The 20973-nt window shown below is 46.1% G+C and overlaps 1 protein-coding gene and 1 long non-coding RNA gene across 3 annotated transcripts in view; one reads left to right on the forward strand and one right to left on the reverse strand.

Moving 5' to 3' along the window:
• Positions 1–19980, reverse strand: part of NLRC3 (NLR family CARD domain containing 3) — a 37337-nt gene extending 17357 nt beyond the window's left edge. The window contains exons 1-5 of one of the 2 annotated variants that reach the window (XM_033428946.2): positions 19247–19980; positions 3239–3331; positions 2376–2437; positions 1918–2119; positions 63–1812 (exon numbers count right to left, since the gene is read on the reverse strand). In XM_033428946.2, the coding sequence (XP_033284837.1) occupies positions 63–1812; positions 1918–2095 (1928 nt within the window). In that variant the 5' untranslated portion in view covers positions 2096–2119; positions 2376–2437; positions 3239–3331; positions 19247–19980. The remainder of the gene's footprint in view (positions 1–62; positions 1813–1917; positions 2120–2375; positions 2438–3238; positions 3332–19246) is intronic. The other variant, XM_033428948.2, reaches the window with a different exon arrangement.
• The window catches only part of LOC117201490 (uncharacterized), a 40060-nt gene that overhangs the window by 12635 nt on the left and 6452 nt on the right, over positions 1–20973 (forward strand). Inside the window, exons 3-5 of the long non-coding RNA XR_004483539.2 lie at positions 4458–4591; positions 19992–20267; positions 20536–20698. This is a non-coding gene — a long non-coding RNA (uncharacterized LOC117201490). The remainder of the gene's footprint in view (positions 1–4457; positions 4592–19991; positions 20268–20535; positions 20699–20973) is intronic.

Raw genomic sequence — 20973 nt, forward strand, 5'->3', positions numbered from 1 at the left:
CCTCCAGGTCCCTGCTCTCTCCTCTGCCCACACGCCCCACACAGCCCCACCCTGGCGCCCACCTCAGACTCCGGCAGTAGAGTAGCTGGGGCAGCAGGCTCTGGAGGACCCCCTGGCTGAGGTACAGGGGCAGGTTGGCCTCCTGGGTGCAGACATCGGACACCTGCAGGATGTAGGCCAGGGCAGCGCGGTGTTGGGGGCTGGTCAGCCCAGCCAGGCCCCCGCTTGCCATGGCCTCTTCCACGCTGTGGGCCAGCTCCGTGTGCTGCAGCTCGCGCAGGCAGTGCAGGACGTTGATGGCCCGGGCGCAGACCACCGTGTTGGGGCGCAGGCAGCCCTTCAGGAGCTCGGCCACCTGGGCCCGGTAGCCCTGGTGCTCGCCCTGGGTCAGCAGGGAGCCGGCCAGCAGCGCGTTGACCCTCGGAGACAAGAGGCCTGAGAGGAAGCGCAGGAAGACATCGAGCCGCCCATCCTCGGCCTGCATGGCCCTCTGGGCCGCACTCCTGAAGTGCGTGAGGAAGCCAAGCTGGGGCCAGGACATGCCACCCTCGGTGAAGAGATCGAAGATGGCCCTCTTGGACGCACTGTAGTAGTAGGCAGCTGCCACAAACTCCTGCAGGGACAGGTGGGTGAAGTAGTAGACTGCTGAGGAGGCCAGGGTCTCCTCCCGCTGCAGGAAGCAGCTGCATGGGGCGGTCTGCAGCAGAGCAAGGTCCACGCCGAACACCTTGAGGTCTGGCTCGTAGAACACGTACTTCTTCCTGACCAGCCCGTGGAAGGCCAGCCGGCCCAGTGTCCCCACCATCTTGCGGCAGCCGTGGGCCAGCTGCTCAATGCGGCGGCTCACCTTGCCCTTCTCCTGCCCCTCCCTGTTGAGGGCCATTCTGAAGTACCATGAGTAGAGTTCACACAGGGTCCTTGGAGGCCACGGCTCTGCATCCTGGAGCCCTGGCCTGTTGCGGTGCAGGTGGCCCAGCACCGACCCCACCAGCTGGCAGAAGGCTGGGACGGCGCACATCAGATACAGGGGCCTGTCAGCCTGCATCTGGCTCAGGACCCAACCCGAGAGGACCTGGTCCTCAGGGAACATCTGCCCCAGACACATCTTGATCTCCTCCTCGTTGAAGCCCCGGATCTCGGTCATCCGGTCCACCAGGCCTCCCGGGATCTGGCCAGCCGCGCTGGGGCGGGAGGTGACCCAGACAGAAACACCTGGGAAGAGGTTGCCCCGGATGATGTTGGTGATCAGATGGTCCACTTGGATCTCCTTCTTGGGGTCTCTGCAGGCCACGGTGTTGGAGAAGTCCAGGGGCATCTTACACTCATCCAGGCCATCCAGGACGAGGAGGACTTTGGTTAGGGCTGCTGACGCCAGGCCAGTCTCCCCCGCGTGTGGGAAGACAGAGCGGACAAGTCTGTCTGCAGACAGCTTCTCATGGGTGTTGAGATCCCGGAAGGTCAAAGGCAGCACCAGCGAGAAGTCCTTGCCCATCTGCCCCCGGGCCCAGAGGTAGACAAAGTTCCTCACCAGGGTGGTCTTGCCCACGCCAGCCACCCCAATGGTGATGGAGATGCGGGGCGGGATGGACACCCGCGACAGAGGCAGGAAAAGCCTGTCCAGGGCGATGGTCCTGTTGGAGCACCAGCCCCCACGTGTGGCCTCCACCTGCGTGAAGTCGTGTTCCCTCAGCTGCAGGTCCATCAGGTCCTCCACCAGCAGGAGGCTGGTCAACCTGGAGGAGGGGCTTCCCAGCTCAGGGCTGCCTCCCATCCTGTTCAGAAGGGCCTCTCGGTGCCTCTGTATCCTCAAATCTGGACAGAAGCCAGAGGGGAGGGATGGGGGAGGGTGGGGGAAGAGGGCCCTCCCTCCGGTGGGGGAGGGGAAGAGGGCCCAGGGATCCCTATCTGTCTGCTTACCATTGCCATGGGGCCTCAGCAGGGACTCTGGTGTCCTGTCAGGGGGCTGCAGGATCTGGGAGCCCTGACTGCCCTTCCCAGCCAGCAGGTCCACTAGGGCTTTCACCTGCTCGGCTGGGGAGCCAGCACCGTGGCCCTGGCCAGCCTCCCTGCCCGTGTGCACCTCTTGCTTCCTCATGGAGTCTGGGATTGCTGCCAGGAGCTGTGGAGAGAGGGCCTGAGTCTGCTTTCTTCTGTCTCCCCATCAGTGGCCTGGGGACAGGTTAAGCAAGCCTCAAGGGATGGGCGGATGGGGACCCACCCTTTCTCCTGCCCTGAACTACGGGTGGCTCTTGATCTGGCCTCCGGGACAGGGTTGGAAGGACTGTTTGTTGCTGGATGGTGACAGTAGTCCCTGCTGCCAGGAGCATTGCTCAGGTGCAGGGGCCCTGGGCTCGAATCTGAGCTCTGTCACTTACTGGCTCTGCAACACTGGACAGGCCACCTGAGTGCTCTGTGCCGTGGTATCCTCATTTGTAACCTGGAAATGGGGATGAGATTGTGAACAGTTCCACTCATGAGAGGGGAAGGATGAAAGAGACCAATCTGGAAAAGCTGCGTGTGGTATGATTCCAATCCTATGGCCTCCTGGAAAAGGCAAAGCTATGGAGACAGTAAAAGGATCAGTGTTCGTCTGGGGTTTGGGGCGAGGAGGGAGGATGAAGTGGCAGAGCACAGAGGATTTTTAGGGCACTGAAACTACTCTGTATGATACTGCAGTGGTAGATTCATGTCATTGTACATTTGTCCAAACCCATAGAATGTATGGCACCACGAGTGACACTAATGTCAGCTCTGGACTCTGGGTGATAGTGACGTGTCAGTGTAAGTCAACCAATTGTAACCAATGTGCCCCTCTGGTTGGGGAAGGGTGCGTGTAGGTGTGCTGGGGGTAGAGGGAAATCTCTATATTTCCCACTTGATTTTTCTGTGAACCTAAAACTGCTCTAAAAACTAACGTCTATTAACTTAAGAAGAAAAGAAAGAAAGAAAGGAGGAGCCAAAAGGGAAGAGAGAGCTGGTTCAGCTACTCAGCTACTTTTCTTTTGTGTTCCTGGGGCCTCTGGGAAGCGCAGAGGCTCCTGACCCTCAGGCAGCACTGTTTTCTGCTGGGAACAGTGATGCCGAGGCACTGAGAGGCAGAGCCCCACCTGCTCATGTTCCTTTCCCTCCCTGGGGACTGGAGTGGATCCTGTTGCCAAGGCTGGCCGCCCCCATGTGTCCCTCCGTCAGCTAAGGTGGACACTTGAGGACCCTGAGCCCGCCCCCAGCTGCTCCTCACCTGCAGCAGGCAGGATGTCCAGCCCTAGGCAGCCCCTCCAGCAGGGCCCCAGGAACTCAGGGGGCGGGGGTCAGCCATCCTTTGTCCACGGGTCTAGGAGAAAACAGGACGTGGGGCTGGGCAGAGGTCATGCCTGCTGCTTCAGATGGCAGCAGCTCATTGAAACAGATCGACCCGCACCCTCCAGCCCTAAAGCTCTCTGGGTCCCAATGTGATTCATTTACGAGGGGGCAACTGAATACAGACCCCAGGATCCAAAACACTCGCTGACCTTGGATTTGAATTGGTCTTCCCAGGCATTTTAACTTGAGATGAACCTTTCTACGTGGAAAATGCTAAAAGAAGCTTGGCAACAAGTAAAATAGCATTTTCTAACCGTTCAGTTCACGGTGATATTGAAGAGTTAGTGCAATGAATTTGAGGTAGGTGGTGCCCAACAGAGCTGACTAAACTATTCTGGGAACTTCAGAAATAGGCCAGGGTGAGGCCATGCTCCTTACACTTTTTCAGGACCCTTCTGGCTGTTTTGTTTTATTTTTCTGAATGTCAAAACCAAGGGGGAAAAAACTGGATGGGGTGTTGGTTTAAGTCATATTAATGTGCACAGATTAATGGAGGCATTATTGAGGTTTTTCTTTAGATCCTTTGCTAAAAATATATTTTTCCTTATCTAGATCTTGCCAATTTCTTCTTTGTGTCTAAGTATTTTTAAATAGTTCTTGTTGTTATTATGAATTTTGTTGGTGTCAAAGAAGGCAATTTTTGTGTGTTTTATCTTGTATCCCACCAACATGTTAAGTAGTCACAGTAGTTCTCATTTTTCAGTTAACTCTCTTCAGGCTTTTGAATTACTGCAATGCAAATAATTTCATCTCTTATTTTGAACAATTTCTCTGCATGGTCCAGCCCCACCGCTGCCCCCAGCAATGTTGAAGGACAGTGGTTGTAACAGGCATCGTTTTCTTACTCCTGACTCTCCCAGGAGTGGTTCTAGCCCAAACCATTAGACCTGATGTTTGTGACCGGTATATAATTAGTTCTCTTCTCCTCTTGGAAAAGATTCCTTCAATTCCTCCTTTCTTATTGCCATTCAAGTAACATTATATAATCCTTGTTGAAGGCTTACTGTGTTTCAGACATTCTGTTAAGCACTGTACTTACATCACTTCATTTACGCCTTGTAACAACTCTCATTACCATTCCTTCTCGCATTTTATAGATGAGGACACTGAGGCTCAGAGAGTTTAAATGACTTTCTCAAGGATACACGAGTGGGAAGCAGTTGTGTTGGAATAGAAACCAAGGCTTCACTGACAGCAGTACTTGTGCTGTATAATCTACCTGCCTCTTAAGGTATGTTGACACATTTTATAAAAGTTTTAGCCATGTCTGTTAAATGAGCAAATAACTTTTTAGCAATATTGATATAATCGCATGATTTACTTCCAATCATTCATCCAGCTAGCAGATATTTATAGGGGGCTGCTGTGTGTTCCAGGCACTGGTGATGTAAAGGTGAATAATTAGACAAAGTCCTTACCTTGTGAGTGTGGTGGGGGTGGAGGATAATAATAGTAAAGAAGAAAACAAGTGAATAAGCAAGGCAGTTCTGATGGTGATTAGTGCCTGAATAAAATAAACCGTGTGAGTGATGGAGAGGGTCAGGGTCCAGGGGAGGGGGTCCTTTAGTCTCAGTGTCCAGGGAAGGACTCTGTGAGAAAGCTACATATGAGCAGAGATCTGAAAGGTGAGAAGGAGAGAGTCATGCAGAGAGCCAGGGGAGCAGCAAGTGTAAATACCCTGCGTGTTAGAGCAGGAGGAAAAGGCCAGAGTTGCTGGAATGCAGTGAATGAGCACGTGGGCTCACAAAGGGGGTTGGGAGGCCACCTCAGAGGGGCTTGAGACCTGGTCACTCCCCTAAGGAGTTTGGATGCGTTTGAGTGTGGTGCGAAGCCACTGGAGGGAGCAACGGGACTGATGTATATCAGATCTTTATTTTATTTTATTCTGTTTTTATTAATTAATTTATTTTGGCTGCGCCGGGTCTTAGTTGCGGCATGTGGGCTTCTTAGTTGAGGCATGCATGCAGGATCTAGTTCCCCAGCCAGAGATCGAACCCAGGCCCCGTGCATTGGGAGCGTGGAGTCCTACCCACTGGACCACCAGGGCAGTCCCTCAGATCTCTCTTTTAAACCGTGAACTACACTGGCACTTCCCTGGCAGTCCAGTGGTTAAGACTCTGTGCTTCCACTGCAAGGAGCACGGGCCTGATCCCTGGTCAGGGAATTTTATGCTGTGTGGCACAGCCAAAAACAAAAAAACAAAACAAAACAAAAACTGTGAGCTATGCTAATAGATTTTCTAACATCAAACCAAACTTGCATTCTTGAATATAATCTTCCATTAGTATTAAGCTATGTATAACAGGGTGGGATAGCACAAAAATAGAAACATAAGTCAATAGAACATAATAAAGGGTCCAAGAACAAATATATATTTATATTATTTACATATGAAGGAATTTGGTAATATGACAAAAATAACATTTCAAGTCAGTGGTATTGGCCAGCCTATGAAAAAAAATTTTTTTGAACTTTACTTCACATTAAGTGCAAAATTTAACTTCAGTTTGGATTAAATACAAAACCATAAAAGCACAATAAGAAAATACGAGAGAATATTTTAAAATATTCTTTCGGTAAGGGAGGCTTTTTTTTAAGCAAGACATAAAATCCAGGAGTCATAAAGGGAAAGACTAACAGATTTGCCTTAATTGAATATTTCTCAATAATAATAGGTGCCACAAATAAAATTGGAGGAAAACCTCAAGCCAAGAGTCAACATTTGCAAATATATGAAAGAGCATTAATATCTTTAATGTATAAGGAACTCTTAAAATCAATAAGAAAGAAATAGAAATGAATAGAAATAGAAATGAATAGAAATAGAATGATGGACACAGACAGGTAATTGTGGACCCAGACAGAAATAGAAAAAAGGACATAGATAATTCATAGAAGTATAAGTGACCATGATATTGAAAAGATGCTCAATCCTACTAATGATCAAGAAAAAACAAAACAAGGAGCTATCATAATGACATAACAGGCTGCATTGGTGAGAACGTGGGATTAATAGGAATCTTAGTGCATAGCTGGTGGGAGGGTAAATTAGTATGATTCTGGATCATAATGTATCATTATCTATTGTCATTAAATATCTTTGATCCAGAAGTTCCACTTCTGGGAATTTATGCTAAAGAAATAATTGGGTAAGTGCACAGAGATGTGACTATAAGGATGATCCTGAAACATTGTTTACAACAACAAGAAATTGAAGGGGAAAAAAACTAAATTTCTATCCAGAGAGAATTGGTAAAATTATTTTGGCGCAGTTAAACAGTGGAAACCTACGTGGCCATAAAAAATAATAAGGTCAAACTGGAAATGTCCACAGTGTATTTTTTTTGTCTCTTAATGTTATAAAGGTTTTTTTAAAAAATTCATTTATTATTTATTTATTTTTGGCTGCGTTGGGTCTTTGTTGCTGCGCATGGGCTTTCTCTAGTTGTGGCAAGCAAGGGCTACTCTTCGTTGCGGTGCATGGGCTTCTCTTGTTGTGGAGCACAGGCTCTAGGCGCGCGGGCTTCAGTAGTTGTGGCGCACGGGCTCAGTAGTTGTGGCGCACGGGCTTAGTTACTCCGCAGCATGTGGGATCTTCCTGGACCAGGGCTCGAACCCGTGTCTCCTGCATTGGCAGGCGGATTCTTAAGCACTGCGCCACCAGGGAAGCCCTGGTATAAAGGTTTTAATCACTTTTCTGAGGTATAATTTTTTTTAAAATGAGAATCCTATATATATATATATATTTTTTAAATTATTTATTTATTTTATCATTTATTTGGTTGCACCAGGTCTTAGTTGCGGCCGGCAGGTTCCTTAGTTGTGGCATGCGAACTTTTAGTTGCGGCATGCATGTGAGATCTAGTTCCCTGACCAGGGATCGAACCCAGGCTCCCTGCATTGGGAGCATGGAGTCTTAACCACTGTGCCACCAGGGAAGTCCTGAATTATAATTTATATAAAATAAAATGCATGCATTTCAAATAGAGTTATATGAGTTCTGACAAATGTATACACCTCTGTAACATCTACCACAATCAAGTCACTGAACATTTCTTTCTCCCAAAAAGTGATCCCTCATGCCCCTTTGCTGTCTACCCCAACCACACCCCTCTGGCCCTGAGCCATCCATCTGCTTTTTTCACTATAGTTTTACCTTTTCTAGAATTTCAATGTTTTTTTTTCCACTTTTTAAAAATTGTGGTAAAATTCATATAACATAATTACTATCTTAACCATTTTTAAGTGTACAGCTCAGTGGTATTAAATGTATTCACACTGTTGTGCAACCATCACCACGATCATCCCCTTAACTCTCTTTATCTTGTAAAACTGAAACTCTATACCCATTAAACAACAACTCCCTATGCTCCCCTCCTCCCTAGCCCCGGGCAACCACCCCTGTACTTTCTGTCTTTATGATTTTGATGACTCTAAGTACCTCATATAAGTAGAATCATACAATATTGGTCTTCTTGCATCTGGCCTCTTTCACTGAGCATAATGTTTTCCAGGTTCATCCATATTGCAACATGTATCAGAATTTTGTTCCCTTTTATGATTGAATAATATTCCATTGTATGTAGGTACCGTATTTTTCTTATCCATTCACCTGTCAGTGAGTACTTGGGCTGCTTTTATGTTTTAACTTCGGTAAATAATGCTGCTACAAACATGGGTGTACAAAGGTGAACTCTTTAAGACCGCACTTGCAATTCTTTAGGGTTTATACCCAGAAGTGGAATTGCTGGATCATATGGTAACTCTATTTTTAATTTTTTGAGGAGCTGCCACACTGTTTTCCAAAGCAGCTTTAACATCTTACTTTCCCACCAACAGTGAGTGCACAGGGTTCCAATTTCTCCACATTCTCACCAGTACTTGTTGTTTTCTGGTTTTTTGATAGCAGCCATCCTAATGGGTGTGAGGTGGTATTTCATTGTAGTCTTGATTTGTGTTTCCCCAATGATTAGTAATGTTGAGCATCTTTTCGTGTGCTTATCGGCCATTTATATGTCTTCTTTGGAGAAATATCTATTCAAATCCTTTGCCCATTTTTCAATCAGGTTGTTTGGGTTTTTTGTTGTTGTTGAGTTTTAGGAGTTCTCTATATATTCTGGATATTAAATCCTTATCAGATACATGATTTGCAAATATTTTCTTCCATCCTGTTTTTTGTACTCTGGATAGTGTCTTTTGATGTACAAAATTGTTTAATTTTCATGAAGTCCAATTTGTCTAATTTTTCTTTTGTTACCTGTGCTTTTGGTGTCATATCCAAGAAATAATTGACAAATCCAATGTTGTGAAGCTTTGTCCTCTGTTTTCTTCTAAGAGTTTTATTGGTTTAGGTCTTACATTTATCCATTGTGAGTTAATTTTTGTGTATGGTATTAGGTAAGGATCCAACTTTATTCTTTTGTATGTGGATATCCAGTTTTCATAGCACCATTTGTTGAAAAGACTGTCCTTTTCTCATTGAATGGTCATGGCACCCTTGTCAAAAATCATTTTACCACATACATGAGGGTTTATTTCTGGGCTCTCTATTCTATTCCATTGGTTTACATGTCTGTCTTTATGCTAATACCATACTCTTTTGATTACTGCCACTTTGTGGTAAATTTTGAAATTAAGAAGTGTGGGTCCTTGGGGCTTCCCTGGTGGTGCAGTGGTTGAGAATCCGCCTGCTGATGCAGGGGACACGGGTTCGTGCCCCGGTCCAGGAAGATCCCACATGCCGCGGAGCGGCTAGTCCCGTGAGCCATGGCCACTGAGCCTGCGTGTCCGGAGCCTGTGCTCCACAACGGGAGAGGCCACAACAGTGAGAGGCCTGCGTACCGCAAAAAAAAAAAAAAAAAAAAAAAAAAAAAAGGAGTGTGGGTCCTCTAGTTCTTTTTTTTTTTTTTTAATACGGCAGGTTCTTATTTAGTTTTGTTCTTTTTCAAGATTGTTTTGGCTATTTGAGGTGCCTTGAAATTCCATGTGAATTTTAAGTTGGGTTTTTATATTTCTGCAAAAAAAAATGTCATTGAGATTTTGATAGGGATTGCACTGAGTCTATAGCTAGCTTTCAGTAGTATTGACATTTTAACAATATTAAGTCTTCAAGTTCATGAACATGGGATGTGTTTCCATTAATTTATGTCTTCTTTAATTCAGCAGTGTTTTGTAGCTTTCATTGTACAGGTCTTTTACCTCCTTGGTTAAGTTAATTCCTAAGCATTTTATTCTTTTTGATGTTATTGTGAATGGAATCGTTTTTGTGATGTCCTTTTCAGGTTATTCATTGTTCATGTATAGGAATGAAGGTGAATTTTGTGTGTTGACTTTGTATCCTGCTACTTTGATGAATTCACTTATTAGTTCTAACAATTGTTTTGTGGAACCTTTAGGATTTTCTGCATAAAAAATCATATCTGCAAACAGATGATTTTACTTCTTCCTTTCCAATTTGGATGACTTTTCTGTGTGGCCTTTTATGGCCACATAATTTTCCACTGTATAACTTGGCCATAATAATTTTACCAATCTTCTTTGGATAGAAATTTCATTTTTTCCCCTTCAGTTTCTTTTTCTTACCTAATTGCTCTGGCTAGAACTTCCAGTACTATATTGAATAGAAGTGGTGAAAGCAGGCATCCTTACCTTGTTCCCAATGTTAGAGGAATCACTATCAGTCTTTCATCATTGAGTATGATGTTTGCTGCAGGTTTTTATTATGTGGAGATAGATTCCTTCTATTCCTAGCTTACTGTTTTTTTGTTTTTTTTGTGGTACGCGGGCCTCTCACTGTTGTGGCCCCTCCCGTTGTGGAGCACAGGCCCCGGATGCGCAGGCTCAGCAGCCACGGCTCACGGGCCCAGCCGCTCCACGGCATGTGGGATCTTCCCGGACCGGGGCACGAACCCGTGTCCCCTGCATCGGCAGGCGGACTCTCAACCACTGCGCCACCAGAGAAGCCCACTGAGTGTTTTTATAATGAAGGGATGTTCAATTTTGTCAAATGCTTTTTCTGTGTCAGTTGAGATGTTCATGTGGGTTTTTTCCTTCCTTTTGTTTATGTGGCATATTACATTGGTTGATTTTCCTATGTCGAACCATCCTTGTATTCCGTGAATAAATTCCATTTGGTTTTTGTTGAAGATTTTTGCATCAGTGCTCATAAGGGATACCTATATTTTTCTTTTCTTATAGTGTCTTTGTTTGGCTCTGGTATCAGGGTAATGCTGGCCTCATAGAATGGGTTGGGAAATGTTCTCTCCTTTTCAACTTTTCAGAAAATTTTGAGAAGGATTGGTATTACTTCTTTAAATGTTTGGTAGAATTCACTAGTGAATATATATATATATATATTTTTGGCTGCACCACATGACATGTGGAATCTTAGGTCCTTGACCAGGGATCGAACCCATGGTCCCTGCATTGGAAGCACAGAGTCTTAATCACTGGACTGCCAGAGAAGTCCCTCTTTTCTAGTTTTAGTAATTTAAGTTGTCTCTCTTTTTCCTTAGTCCATCTAGCAAAAGATTTGTCAATTTTATTAATCTTTTTGAAGAACCAGCTTTTGGTGTCATTGATTTTTCTCTATCATTTTTCTATTTTCTGTTTTATTTTTATTATTTCCTTCCTTATGCTAGTTTTGGGTTTAGTTCTTTTTTTTCTAGTTTTCTTAAGTTGTAAAGTTAGGTTGTTGATTTGAGATCTTTCCCATTTTTTAATATAAATACTTATAGCTATCAGTTTCCTCCCTTAGCACCACTTTCACTGTGTCCCATAAGTTTGGCATGTTGTGTTTTCATTTTTATTCATCTCTGAGTATTTTTAAATTTTCCTTGTGAATTCTTCGTTAATACATTAGTGATTTAAAAGTGTGTTGTTTGGGCTTCCCTGGTGGCACAGTGGTTGGGAGTCCGCCTGCCAATGCGGGGGACCTGGGTTTGGGCCCTGGTCTGGGAGGCTCCCACGTGCCACGGAGTGACTGGACCTGTGTGCCACAGCTGCTAAGCCTATGCTCTGGGGCCTGTGAGCCATGGCTGCTGAGCCCACGCGCTGCAATTATTGAAGCCCGAGTGCCTGGAGCCTGTGTTCTGTGACAGGAGAGGCCACTGTGGTGAGAGGCCCGTGCACTTCAGCGAAGAGTGGCCCCTGCTTGCCGGAACTGGAGGGAGCCTGTGCTCTGCAGCAAGGACCCAACGCAGCCAAAAGTAAATAAAAATAAAATAAATTTTAAAAAATAGTGTGTTGTTTAATTTCTGCAATTTCATGCATTTTCCAGTTTTTATTCTGTTATTTATTTCTAAGTTCATCCCACTGTGGTTAGAGAAGATACTTTGTATAATATCTATATTTTAAAATCTCTAAAGACTTAACTTGTAGCCTAACATATGGTCAGCTCTGTTAAAATCCCATGTGCATTTGAAAAGAATATTCTCTTGTTGGGTAGTGTATTCTGTATGTGTCTGTTAGATCTAATTGTGTTAAGACTTCTATTTCATTATTTGTCTTCTGTCTGGTTGTTCTATGCATTATTGTGAGTGGGTTATTAAAGTATCCAACTATTATTGTGGAACTATTTCTCCCTTCAGTCCTATCAGTTTTTGCTTCATATGTTTTAATGGTCTTTCATTAGGTATATAATGTTTATAATTGTTATATCTTCTTGCTGTTTCAAATTTTTTATTAATATAAAATGTCCTTCTTTGTCTCTTGTAACCTTTTTTGATTTAAAGCCTTTTTTGTCTGATATCAGTATAGCTTCCCCTGCTCTCTTTTGGTTACTATTGTCATGGAATGTAGTTTTTAGGTTTTTTGGGTGGGGCCATGCTGCACGGCTTGTGGGATCTCAGTTCCCCAACTAGGGATTGAACCCGAGCCACAGCAGTGAAAGCCCGGAATCCTAACCACTAGGCAACCAGGGAACTCCCCATGGAATATCTTTTTTTATCCTTTCATTTTCAACCTATTTGTGTCTTTGGATCTAAAGTTAGTCTCTCATAGACATCCTATAGTTGGATCACATGGTTTTCTCCATTCTGCCAATCTCTGTCTTTTGATTAGAGAGTTTAACCCATTTACGTTTAAAGTAATTGCTGATAAGAAGGGCCTTACTTCTGTCATTGTGCTATTTGTTTTTATTCTGCCTTATTACTTTCCCCCCTCATTTCTTGCATTACCGTCTTCTTTTGTATTTAGTTGATTTTTTGTACTGAAATGTTAAAATTCCTTTTTCATTTCCTTTTGTGTATATATTTTAGTTATTTTCTTTGTGGTTACCGTGGGTTACATTTAATATCCTAAAGTTATAATACTCTAATTTAAATTTATACCAGCTTAACTTCAATAACAAACAAAAACTTTGCTCCTTTACAGCTCTGTCCCCACCCCTTTTGGTTGTTGATGTCACAGTATTACACCTTTATACATTGTGTGCCCCCCAAACATAAACTAATAATTAAAAAAAATTCTTTAGTCTCTTATATTATGTAGAAAACAAAATTTGAAGTTACAAACCAAAGATATAGTAATATTAGCTTGTACACTAATAACTGGGTTTTTTCTTTAAATATAATAGTATCTTAAATCATGTAGAAAACAAAAAGTGCAGTTATAAACCATTGTTACTAGCGTTTATAATTGCCCATGTGTTGACTTTTGTTGAGATCTTTATTTCTCCATATGACTTTGAGTTACTACTGTCTAGTGCTCAGGACTCCCCTGAGCATTCTTGCAGGGAAGGTCATGGTCATGAACTCCCTCAGCTTTTGTTTATCTGGGAATGTCTTAATTTCTCCCTTAATTTTTTAAAAATAAATTTATTAATTTTATTATTTTATTTTATTTATTGTTTCTGACCGCATTGGGTCTTCGTTGCTGTGCATGGGCTTTTCTCTTGTTGCGGCGAGTGGGGGCTACTCTTCTTTGCGGTTTGCAGGCTTCTCATTGTGGTGGCTTCTCTTGTTGAGGAGCATGAGCTCTAGGTGCACGGGCTTCAGTAGTTGTGGCATGTGGGCTCAGTAGTTGTGGCTCACGGGCCTAGCTGCTCTGTGGCATGTGGGATCTTCCTGGACCAGGGATCAAACCCGTGTCCCCTGCACTGGCAGGCAGATTCTTAACCACTATGCCACCAGGGAAGCCCTACAATGTATTTTTGTGTGGGGAAAAAACTCAATGTGCAGAGGAGAATTATGATGGGATACCTTTATGTTTTAAAAAGAAAATAGGATACTGTTTTTGTCTGGCTAGAGATTAGCTGGAAATATTTGACAGTGGGATTAAGGAATTATTTCTTATTTTGTGAATTTTGATTGTTTAGATTTTGGTAACTAATGTGTATTGCTTCCCCTCATTTAAATAGATTGCTTATAGAATTATAAAAGTAAAACATTAAAATCATTTAAATAATACAAAAGTAAGTGAAGTATATACCTCACTTCCACTCCCCAGGGGTGACCTCTTCTAGTTGATGGTTTTGTTTTTTTTTTAAGTAGGTGCTAGTGCAATAGGGCAAATAAAAGAAATAAAAGACATCAAGATTGGAAAAGGAAAGAATAAAACTGTCACTATTCACAGTTGACATGACTGTATACTTTGAAAATCCAAAAGAATCTATAATAGAACTATTAGAACTAATACATGAACTTAACAAGGTTTCTGGACACAAGATCAACACACAAAAAGATCAGTTATATTTCTACGTACTAGCAACACTCAAGTCAAAAGTAAAAATTTTAAATACCATTTAAAAAATCAAATATATAAGAATAAATCTAGGGACTTCCCTGGTGGTCCAGTGGCTAAGACTCCACGCTCCCAATGCAGGGGGCCTGGGTTTGATCCCTGGTCAGGGAACTAGATCCCACGTGCTGCAACTAAGAGTTCACATGCCGCAAATAAAGATCCCACGTGCTGCAACAAAGATCCTGCGTGCTGCACCTACGACCCAGCATAGCCAAATAAATATTAAAAAAAGAATAAATCTAGCAAAAAAATTTGCATGACCTCCACATTGAAAACTATGAAACAATACTAAGAGAAATTAAAGAAGACCTAAAGTAGGGATTTGCCATATTCGTGGATTGAAAGACTCAGTATTATTAAGATGATCTATAGATTGACATACCAATCAAAATCCCAGCAGGCTTTTTGGAGGGCGATGGGGAGGGTGGAAATTGGTAAGCTGATTCTAAAACATAAACAAAAGACCCTGAAATAGACAAAATAATCTTGAAGAAGAAGAACAAAGCCTGAGGACTTACACTACACAATATCAAGACTTAGTATAGAGCTATAGGTATTGGTACAAGGGCAAATAGACCAGTGCACTAGAATAGAGGGTCCAGAAACAGACCCATACATATATGGGCACCTGATTTATAACAAGGCCTCCAATGCAATTCAGTGGGCATTAAATTGTGCTGGCTAATGGGATATTCATATGGGAAAAGTGAACCCTGACCTCTACTTCACACCGTACACAAAACATTAATTCAAGCTGGATCATAGATCTATCTAAATGTGAATGCTAACACAGTCAAGCCTTAGAAAAAATACAGGATAAAATATCTTTTTAGGGCTTCCCTGGTGGCGCAGTGATTGAGAGTCCACCTGCTGATGCAGGGGACACGGGTTCGTGCCCCGGTCCGGGAAGATCCCACATGCCACAGAGTGGCTGGGCCCATGAGCCATGGCCGCTGGGCCTGCACGTCCAGAGCCTGTGCTCCGCAACAGGAGAGGCCACAACAGTGAGAGGCCCACATACCGCAAAAAAAAAAAATATATATATATCTTTTTGAACTTGGTCTACGTAAAGATTAAACAGAACACAAAAAGCACTAACCATGAAAGAAAAGAACAATATATTGAGATTCATTAAAATTAGGAATATCTGTTCATTAGAAGACAGCATTAAAAGGTGAAAAAGCAAACCATTGACTAGGAGACAACATCCCCAACACCTTAATCAATCAGTAAGAAACAGACACCTGATGATAAACTGAGCCAAAACTTGAAAGAATGTCACTGCAGAGAATATCATTAGTAATCAGAAAATGAAAATTAAGATCACTCTGGAAAAATGTTTGGTAATGATAAGACTAAATATGCATATTTCTGTGACCCAGTAATTTCCCTCCTGGGTATATACCCAACAGAAATGAGTGTTTATGTCCACCAAAACCCAGATCAGAATATTTATAGCAGCTTTATTCATAAACTCCAGAAGAGTGGAAACAACCAATGTCCATCAACAAAAGATTGAGATTTTTTTTGGAATGTTCATACAATCAAATCCTACATTATAAAGAAACAGAATAAGCTACTGATATCCTCAACACTATGGCTGACTCTCGCAGACATTGTGAGTGAAAGAAGTCTGATGCAAAAGAGACACACTCTTGTGATTCCATTTGTAGGAAGTTTAAAGTCAGGCCAAACCAATCTGAAAAGATAGAAGTCAAAGTAGTAGTTACACTTGGAGGCGGTTCTGACTGGACGGGGCATGAGGGAGCCTTCTAGGGTGCTGTAAACTTCTATCTAATTTAATCTGGATGGTGTACACACAGGCGTACACATATATAAAAATCCATTGAGCTCACGTTACTGTCTAAGTTATACCTCAATTTAGAGAACGTTATGCTAGCAGCTATCTAAAAGTTCAAATGTATGTAAACCAAAATGAAGCACTGTTACTGCAGCCTCTTAGTGCATGAGCTGGGACACTCAGGCCTCTGTCCTGCTCTCAGGGCAATGTCAGGGTGTGGCCCAGGGCTGGACACAGCCTCCTGCATTGGATGTCCAGGTACACCCACCAAGTAACAGACTATGCTTTGGTGGGGGTGGGGTGGTGGCCAGGAGTACGCAGGACCATGTTGAAGAAGGGCCAGGCTCAGTGCCTCTCAGCTCTGGCAGGACATTGTCTGGAGCACTAAATATTTTTTTAATTTAAAATTTTTATTGTGGTAAAGTATACCTAACATAAAATTTACTATTTTAACTATTTTTTAAGCATTCAATTCAGTGACATTAAGTACATTTATAATGTTGTGCAACCATCACCACCATCCCCCTCTAGAACTTTTTCATCCTCCCAAATGGAAACTCTGTACTTATTAAGCACTGACTCCCCAGCCCCTGGTAACCACTTTCTGTTTATATGAATCTGACAACTCTAGGTACCTCATGTAAGTGGGATCACACAGTATTTGTCCCTTTGCATCTGGCCTCTTTGAGCATAATGTTTTCCAGGCTCATCCAAGTTGTAACAAGTACTAGAATTTCATTCCTTTTTAAGGCTAAATCATATTCCAGTTTATGGATGGACCACATTTTGTTTATTCATCCATTCGTCAATAGATATTGTTCTTAGGTTGTTTCCACCTTTTGGCTCTTGTGAATAATGCTGCTGTGAACGTGGGAGTACAAATAGCAGTTCAAGGTCCTGCTTTCAACTCTTTTGGGTGTATACCCAGAAGTGGAATTGCTGGATTTTATGGTCATTCTATGGAGCGCTATTTTAAAAAAGCCACTGCTTAGCCCAACTGCGCAGAGATTTCACTGGTCTGGGGTAGAGACCCTACATGGATGCATTTTAAAGCTACCCAGGTGATTCTAATGAGCAGCCAGAGTTGAGAACCACTGGGCCAGAGAGAGGCTAGGAAAGTGACAAAGAAGCGACTGCAGAAGGCGAGAGTGAGCAGGAGGAAGAGGCCGGCCTGAGTGTGCCTGGGAAGGTGGGAGGGCGAGCTCCTTGCCTCTGGGTCCCAGCAGCCACTCAGCAGTGGGGCCAACATTCCCTCCTGATCAGACACCCATCTTTCTTGCCCCACTGACCTCGCCTAGGGTTGCCAGATTTAGCAAATTAAGATACAGGACAGCCAGTGAAATTTGAATTTCAGACAAACAACAAATAATTCTTCTAGTATATCTTATGTACTACTTGGGACATACTTATACTTAAAAAAAACAAAACTCATTCTTTATCTGAGATTAAATATTAACAAGGTGTTCTGTTATCTGGCACCCCTACTCAGGCCCCACTCAGATAAGAGCCCCCCCAGCCTGGCCTTCACCTTTGGACACCTTGTCCCAACAAGAACAGAAGAGGAGACCCCAGCAGTTGGCCCAGGAGCCACACCATTCCCATGACCTCCCAGGGCCAGCAGCGGCTGAGGGTGGCTACGTGGCCACCTGTGTGGACAGCCCTGCTTACAGCCCCAGATGCCACCCTCACAGGGTGGAACCTATCACAGACTTCTGAGCAGGATGACATTCGGTGGCCACACATGCCACCAGGGACAGCCAGGTAGACCCTGCCCAGTGTAGACAGTCTCCGGTGAGCAGCAGGAAGCCTGAGAGCCCAGCTTAAAGGGAAGAAGACTGAGGGCGGGTGGGCCTTGGATCACCTTGGGGGCTTTTAGGGCCAGAGGGCGGTCAGTCTGCAGAGGGTCTGTGCTGTAGCGGGCAGGGCAAGGCCAGACACAGGACCGGGGTTCCACGGCCACCTCCCTGGAGTAGGGCTTCCCCGCTCCCATGCATCCTCCAGTGCTTCATCCATGGGGCAGGACACAGCTAAGGGCCTGTGTGCCCTTGTGCTGGAATCACTCAGACCCTGTCCCTCAGGCTCCACAGCTGGGCTTCTGTCTCATCCCTGAGGCCCAGGCCCCGATTTCCTCATTGTCTCTGCCAACAAGGTCCAGCTTGTCCTATGCTATCCTTCCAGGGGCCCCAGTCCCGTCTGCCAGGCCTGTGTGAGAGCAACCGGCCTCTGCTCTGCCCACCTGCACTTGGTGACTGTGGGGCCTGCAGTGCTGCCCTCCCTCCTGGGCTGCCCGTGTCCCAGGCCACAGCTTCTCGGATGTTCCTGTCTCCTGACTCCCACCCCTGCCCCCCAGGGCCCGAGACTTCAGTTCTCAGCCCTTTTAGGTGGCCCCCCCAACCATGACCGCTGACCACCTGAGACCAAACAGCCTTTCCCAGAGGGAGGAAGCAGTGCCTTCACCGTGAGACACAGCTCTCCTAACTTCACTGCCCTGGAACCCTCTTGGGGACCGGGACAGGCTCAACCCTGGGGATCCTGGCACCCCTGGGACAGAGGAGGAGGTGCCCAGCCTGCACCCCCACCTGGGAGCCAGCTGCAGGTTTCCCTGTAATGGCCAAGGGTGAGCCCTAGGGCTCAGGGAAAGCATGTGCGTCCTTTGAGGGGACAGGGAAAAACCCTGGGACCCAGGAGCCTGGCCACAGGGGAGGGCCCTATGACCAATAGCCACCCTGAACCAGCTCTATGGTGCCTCTTCTGAGAAAGCCTCTGTGATTACCGTCCCTCTCAGAATGATGAACCTCACCTCCATCCGAGGGTGCAGCTGGGAGAGGACCCTGGGGACTGCTCACCCAACATGAGGGTGACATTTATGGAGCAGGCACTGGGTGATAGACCCAACCCCACCTGCACCACCTCCCTTGGTCCTCAGGACCCTGGGCAGGTCTGGTATTGTCCCCTCCATCTTAAGGGAGGAAAGGGGATGCTAGGATAGTGCCCAGGTCTGCTGATTCCAAGTTTAACCACTGGGCTGCACTGCTCAACCTCACCTCTGCCTGCCTGCAGCACTTTCCAGCTACTTCCTGCTCCTCCTGTCCCATCATTGGTACCTGGGGTGCTGGGCTTTGTCGCCTTGGCCCATTGTGGGCTGTCCTTAGGCACCTGTTTGCTTATTTCACACCATTATCTAGTCCTTCCCAGCAGCTCCTGGCACCCATGGGGACACCTTCCTGGAGTTGCCCCAGCCACCACTCCACAGAGTGGCTCAGGCCTTCAAAGTCATGGTCCTTTCTGCCAGCTGTCTCCTCTTTCTCCCCCATCCTGTACTGAGACAGTCTGGACTCGACTTACCTCCCGGGCCTCATTGCTCCAGGGATGCCAATGCTGGGGGGCCGAGGGCGTCCATCCCAGCGCTCCTGGGCTCAGCCCTGCTCCAGTGGACAGAGGGAGCTGGGTGGGTGTGAGGATGTCCTGGGAATCTCTGTGGCTGGTCAGCTGGTCCCCGAGCCGTCAGGATCTGTCCAGGGCAGGAGTGAAGCCCTGTCTGGAGGGATCAGGAGGTGATTACCGTGCAGGGCAGCAGGGCCGCGGCCTGCCAGCTCCCGCACTCCCCCGAGCCCACCGGCTGTCACGGCAGCCGGGGCTCCTCACCTCTTCCTGTGCCGGGCTCCACCTCAACCCTCCTTCCTGTCTGATTTCAAAAGCCAACAGCCTTACAGACAAATCAGTGAGCTGTAGCTGCCTCGGGCCAGCTCTCTGGCTTTGTCACCACCCTGTAAGTCAGAGGCAAGGGTGATGCCAGGGTCTTGTTTCAAGGACTGAGTGCCCCTGCAGACCTGATGCTCAGGGGAAAGTGGTCCAACCGAGGCCACAAAGGAAAACAGACTCACCATCAGCAGACCTTTGCTTTTTGGGGGGTGGTAGGGAAACCAGGCAAGCGTGGGGGCATTCAGTGACTTCCTCAAGGCCACACAGCAGGCAGCTGACCTTGCTGGGGCTGGAACTGCGTCCTGCCACTCTAGGCTGGCATGCTCTGATACGGTGTGTGGCCCTCCTCACCCCTTCTTCTAACCGCCCTTGCTTTCCTTCTCTCTAGCACCCAACAGGCACCTTTGCCCCAGCTGTACTCCACAGTGTCTTCCCAACTCAAGGGCCCCCAAGGCAGGTCAGCTGCACCTGAAACAGCAGAATGTGGCAGTTCACTCAGGCCCCTGGAGGTGGACCTCAGCACGTGCGCTGCATTGATGGGGAAGGACACAGCCCAGAGTGAACAACATGAGAAAAGTTACAATAGAGGAAAAATACAGGACAGACTCTGGTGACAGGGAGCAAACCACCTCATGTGAAGCCACTGAGAGAAGCAGATGACGAGGTGGGAGCAAAGTGATGGGGCCTCAGATTTTCTCAGCGAGCAGGTGGGAGCCAGCAATGGTTGTAGAGCAGGAGAGTAGTAGGTTCAAGTGCATGTAGCAGCTTGTGTGTGAGGGGAGTTGGGAGGGGGCGGGGCATGTGCTTGTATTAGCCTGTCCTCAAGAGCCGCATGGGTGATGGAGGGGAGGGTACCAAGGCGGCAGATCAGAAGTGCTTCATAGAATGCCATGCTCCCATTCCCCCCTCACTCCCTCTGTCCCTTCCATCAGCGCTCGCCAGGTGCTGGGGGGACACACGGTGGCTACCCTGGAGAAGCCTGCTGAGGCTTCAGGCAGGCAGAGTGCAGACTGGCGGCTGCAGCCCTGGCCAGAGGTGCAGCGAAGGCATTTGAGAGCAGGCCGCCCACAGGATGTTGGAAACCACAGGGACCAGGTGGGTATCTGTCACATGACAGAGGCCAGGAGGCCCCTCTGCTCCTCCCTCCACGGCTCAGGGTCGATGGATCCTGAGCACAAAAGGAAACAGCATCCTCTGTGGGGAATCTCAGGGCACCCCTGAGTCAGCACTGCCCCCCACCTTTCCTCCCCACCTAGAAGGGATGTCCCATGGCTGGGTAGGGCTGGGCCCCAGGCTCCCTCTGCTGGCTCCTCTAAGAAGTTCGGGGCCTTCTCCTGACTCTCCCGGGGGTTTTCATACGTTTGGGGTGA

Source organism: Orcinus orca, chromosome 16 (genome assembly GCF_937001465.1).
Source record: "Orcinus orca chromosome 16, mOrcOrc1.1, whole genome shotgun sequence".
NCBI lineage: Eukaryota > Metazoa > Chordata > Mammalia > Artiodactyla > Delphinidae > Orcinus > Orcinus orca.